The sequence below is a fragment of the Polistes canadensis genome, unplaced genomic scaffold, assembly GCF_001313835.1.
Source record: "Polistes canadensis isolate GaletaPanama2010 unplaced genomic scaffold, ASM131383v1 scaffold_42, whole genome shotgun sequence".
Taxonomy (NCBI): Eukaryota; Metazoa; Arthropoda; class Insecta; order Hymenoptera; family Vespidae; genus Polistes; species Polistes canadensis.
In genome coordinates this window covers 240,751-246,546 of record NW_014569589.1, presented here as the reverse complement: position 1 = coordinate 246,546, position 5,796 = coordinate 240,751, and the positions used below count along the sequence as shown (strand labels likewise).

Below are 5,796 nucleotides of genomic sequence, written 5' to 3'. Positions count from 1 at the left end.
TTAAATCTATACCGTGTGTTAAATAATTAAAAAAGAATAATATTTTTAATTGCAATCACAAATTAAAATTCATCCATTTGAACAAATCTTCGTTAGATGCATTTACGCTACATTAAATTTTGCATAATTAATAATTACAATAATCATTTAAAAACCCCATTATAATTAAAGCAATGCTAATTACAATTATTAGAAAATATTACAGCAATGAAAAATATAAAACTCGAAATCCTCGTATATCCTTGACCTAAAAATTAAAAAAAAAAAAATCAGAAAAAAGAAACAAAACACACGAAATAACAAAATTATCCTTTAGATAATCTTCTTGATCCTTTGGATTGGAGTGGTATCATCAACAACAGAATACATGCCCAGAGGATGGCGTCCGAGTGGGAGATACTTCAACCCTGGTCACAGTCAACCACACACTTACTATCGACCGCGACCTGGTCCATCGAATGCGATCACTTATCCAGCAGCTTTCTCGCCTCCTAGTAATATCCCAACAACACCTAGTACGTCAACGATACCAACTACTACAACTACAACTACTCCTATTACCACTACTACGACTGAGAGAACCAGAGAACCAACGACGCAACCGAATTTACCTGATGAAACTTTTGACACGAATCCGGCCCTTGCCATCGCCAATTCCTTCGCGTTCAACAGACCTGTCTACGTTTATAATACCTTCCCGTTTCTCCCAGGACACGTCTTAGTCAAGTAACCTGACCAGAACCGAAGAATATCCAAGAGAGAACTTTGGAATAATCCGGCCATCCTCTTCTTCTTCTCCTCCTCCTCTCCTTTTTCTTCTTCTTCTTCGCTTTTGTTCACGTATGTATACGTTTCATTGTATTATCTATTATATATACCATAGATACATTCCATAGACTAGTTATATTAGTTTTAGCAAATACATGCTCATCAACACTTTCTACGACCAATTGTTTCCGAAACTTCATGCTTGTAATTTAATATGTAGAACCCTAGATTCTATTGTATTATTATTATTATTATTATATTATTATATTATATATATATATATATATATACATTAAATTATCCGGTGAATATTTGTAAGTAAATGATGTTTATTATTTTCTTTTAAATTTTATATATATATATATATAAATGTAAATAATATATTATATAGATCAATCATAAACAAGACAAGAGATGAATAAAAATTAATCTCGATCTAGAGTGCGTAAAGGTATATGTGCTAAATACGTCATAAAAATATGACGTATCTATCTGTCTATCTATCTATCTATCTATCTATCTATCTACTATCCATGGCGTACTATATGTATAAACTCTCATCGATATTCCTACATTTTTACAATCTCGTACAAGTGAGATACGTCCAATTCTAACTGCATCTGACACTTTAAACGATCCATTTGAGAAGTATGTGCTTATATCCCATAACTTCCCCTGGTTGCACACACTTTACTCCTGTGTTCATTGATCGCGCCTGATAGCACAACCAATGGCGTGTACGAACATTAGTATAATCCGTGTTGAGAAACTTGGATAAATCTTTTTTCCTCCCGCACCGAAGGAACTATCATTGTCAACAATATTTTTACATCCTATCTATCTACGTATTCTTGTTTATTTTTTTTTTTTTTTTAATTTTTTAATTTTTCTATTCGAGACAAATTCGATAATTGCACAAGTTTCGTCAAAAATAACAGTTGCCTGCTGAATATTTTGTTGAGAGTTTAATTTTCCTCTTCTTGTTTTCTTTTTTTAAGGGGAAAATAACACTATAATTTCGTTGTAAAAAGTGTTACGTCGGATAAGGGCCATATTTTACATATCGCACGACCACGAAGTAATCCTTGCGGAACTGGCCCGTAGATTCGCGAATCTGCTGAATTACTGCTATTATCTCCTTCTAGCCACACGTGTCCAATTGGTACCTAAAACGAGATAGCAGCTATATTTAGAAAATTGTTTTAAGAGATATCACTTTTGTCTCCCTTCCCTATATTTTTTTGTTCATTAGTTTTCTTTTTTTTTTTTTCTTTTATACAAAAATTTGTGTCACATTTCAGCACGTTAAAATATCTGCTAAAAAAATGAAAATTTTATTTAGGAGTTTTCAGGTTCCTGGCAGTCGCGAATAAAATGAATGTATGTACTTAGAAACAGTTGCTAATTTATAGTGTTACTATTTGCAGCTAAGTAGACACTAGAGACGGTAAGAGGAGAATATAGACATGAGCGTTTCTCTAACATGAGATGGAACGCGGTAGTCGGGCTTTCAAGAAAACAAAAAATAATAAATGTTATGTTTCCGGTTTTTAGTTTTTTCACTTCAATTAAAATATCCAAAATTTTTCGTATCATTATTTAATGATAAATTTAATAAAATTACTTTAATATATAACGATTCTCTGTAATAATAATTATATTTTTTAAAAAGTTAATCAAATCATTGTATATGTATATTTATTTTTTTTTTTAAATATANACTGATTCTATAATAATAATAATTAAATTAAAAAATATGTTAACTATTTTAAATATATTCTGTTCACAAATGTATATATGCATATATAATAAGAAAATAATAATAAAAAATACTATTATAGTATAAGAAAATTAAAAAACAATATTAATTATTTTAGATATTTTTGCTTACAATGAATACATATATAAATTTTTGTATAATGTTTATATATATTATACATTATTACAATAAATAAAAATATATATTTCTTAATATATTAAGCGTATTATTTAAAGCGTATTAAATACTCACAGTATATGTAAAAAATCCATGTCGAATACTGTCACCGGGTAAGCCTACAAGTCTCTTACAAATATGTTGTCTAGGATTTGAAGGGCATATAGAAATAACAATATCACCTTTCTTATACCATCTTAATTTTGTACTTATATGTTCTGTAAATAATATATCCTTGCTGCGTATTGTTGGTTCCATAGATGGACCCGAACACTGAAATATAACAATGCACAAATACATGCAAATGAGTACCACAATTAAACTGAAAGATACATTGTATTGAATGTTATCAATATAAATTATAAGATATAATTTACATTAAATAAGTAGCTAAGTTTTAATATGGGTTAACGATAACATTTATGTATTCTGTTTATATACAGAATGTCTATATATCTAAATATATATGTTAATTATTTCTATTCATCTTAGTCATCTACATATAAATAATATTAAAAATTAAGTAAGTAATCATTAAATATAAATTCATTATATTAATAGAACGTTTAAATATAACAACATCCAAATATATGAAAGCGAATACTGTGGTTAATCTAGAAGATACATTGTATTTAACTTCATTGATATATAAAATCATTATACATAATTTATATTAAGTAACTCGGTTTTAATATTGGTTTACGATAGCATTCATGCATACTGCTTAAATATATATGTTAATTATTCTTATTAATCTTTATCATCTATATATTAATAATATTAACAATCATACAATTGCGTAATCACTAAATATAAATTCAATACATTAATATAATATAACCTTTAAGTTCTATGATAACATACTCCACATATGCACACACATTCATTCATCACACAATAAGAGAAATATATAATCTAAGAAATGTATATTTTTACTTACCACTACAAATTCGCCAATATATTCAAACGCACAATGTGTTATGCACGCATACTGCAAGGTAACACCTAACACACTTAAAACTTTGTATATGTGTTTACTGAACATTATGACTAGTAGTATAGAGGTTACATGTTTATAGAAATCTTTAGTAATAAAAAATGCATATAACATTATTCTTCCCTAAATACACATTTACATATATACCTAACATTGGTTTTTATTAAATAAGATTCGTTTATCACGTGTAATCACTGTACATTATTTTAAATATCATCTTAAAGTTATGTCAAACCTCGAAAAGTATACACCACGAATAATTTGAATTTCATTGGAAGAGTAGAGCGCCATCTTCGTCCGTTAAAACGTATTATCAAAGACATCTAGCGATAAAATTCTGCAACTACTCTTACAATTCAAACTTACAGAACACGATCGATAAACGTCTTAATTTTTATTTGTTTTAAAGAGATAAAATATAATTTAAAAAATGTCAATACCTTGACATTGTTATCATTCGAAACAATATTAAATAAAAATCTAAAGTATTATTTCTTAATAATAAATACTTTTACGATACACATCACAATTATAACATACGTGCAACGTATTTTTTGTTTGTACATTCCTTACAAAGAGATTCTTATGTTTCTAATGCATTAGAAATTCTATGTTAAAGATGATAATTAGAGAATAATGATATTAAATAAAATAAAACTATAATAATAAATAAATCAATAGATTAAATTATGTAATAATGAGATTTAATTATGACACACGTACTCCTCCACGTGTTTAAATGAATTCATAATATTATATTAATTGATTACCTAATCAATTTATTTATATATTATTAGAATATATTAAAATAATTTTGGAATAAAATAAATATTTTTTAAATAAATTTTTGTTTTTAACAGCAGGGAGAACGTGTGTTCAGTTTTGAAAAGACATTGATTGTGAGATGATACACATATACACATACATGTTACATCTTTATATTACTCGAGGTTTAAAATACAAGATGTGTTGTATGGTGTGCATAATTCTTAAATTTAAAAACCCTTCGCCTCATACAACTCTTTCTCTCTTTCATTCTTTCTTTTTTTTTCACAGTGATATAAAATAGAAGCATGATAAAAGTTTGATCTTCTATTTAAAAGGCTTTGTGTATTAGTTAATCAATATTCGTGATGATTCATTATGACAATGACGATGATAGGAAAATGATCGTAAATGTTGTGTGAGATTGCTAAACAAGTGGACCGTCATTTCTACTATTAACATAAATAATAATTACAATAATAATAACAATAACAATGGTTTATGTATGGTAATTAATAAGATAATGATTACGATGATTATAACAATGATAATAATAATAAAATATGTGAGAGATTAGTAAGCGTCGATTAATCGATTTTTTTGCATTTCTAATAGTTACAATAATAATGATAATGATAATGAAATATGTAAGATTTTAGGAAATATAAAATAATATTGAAAGATAAATTTCCTAACATTGATATTTCTTAGAATAATGATAATGAAAAAGGATTAGGTATTGATTTTGCTATAATTTTTTCGACATTTTACACGTAACTGTTTAGTAGGAAAGATTGGTACATACAGATGGTGCATTGCAAGCGTTGTTTTTTTTTTTCTAACAAATTTCAATGATCATTTTTAACCATATTTTAAGAAAGTCTTTGTGATAGCAATTAAATTTATTTCTATATAATATATATTTCTCGTTTTTCTCTCTAGTGTGTATGTATGAAATTATATATACATACGTATATATTATGTATACACACACGTACAATATAAAGTATTATATTATCCATCTGTATTGTAGCCAATATAATTAAACTGCACTTCTCAAATAGGAAAAGAAATTAATCGGAAATAAATAAATAAATAAATAAATAAATAAATTAGGGTAGCCGTATGTGCAAACGATTTACTCGTAATTTCATTCTATTATTAATTAAACAACGAATTATTTTTTGTTACTGTTATTGTTCTTCTTCTAAATGCAACATCATAATACTTCCGAGTGATTTTTATTTATTTATAGAACAGATCAATTCGAATTTTCAATAATAATAATACTCGTAATAATAATAATAATAATAATAGTACTAATAATAAA

General features: G+C 26.6%; 2 protein-coding genes across 2 annotated transcripts; one reads left to right on the top strand and one right to left on the bottom strand.

Annotated features, from left to right (window-relative positions):
- On the top strand, positions 1-971 carry LOC106784893 (integumentary mucin A.1). The gene has a single exon (XM_014744864.1). The coding sequence runs from the start codon at positions 368-370 to the stop codon at positions 728-730; it is 363 nt and encodes a 120-aa protein (XP_014600350.1). The 5' UTR covers positions 1-367; the 3' UTR covers positions 731-971.
- Positions 972-1,626: 655 nt separating this feature from the next.
- LOC106784966 (mitochondrial inner membrane protease subunit 1) lies at positions 1,627-5,436 on the bottom strand. The gene is made up of 3 exons (XM_014745038.1): positions 3,645-5,436; positions 2,780-2,977; positions 1,627-1,934 (listed from the first exon to the last, which is right to left on the bottom strand). Exons 1-3 carry the CDS (start codon positions 3,813-3,815, stop codon positions 1,779-1,781), a joined length of 525 nt encoding a protein of 174 aa, XP_014600524.1. The 5' UTR covers positions 3,816-5,436; the 3' UTR covers positions 1,627-1,778.
- Between the last annotated feature and the right edge of the window lie 360 nt (positions 5,437-5,796).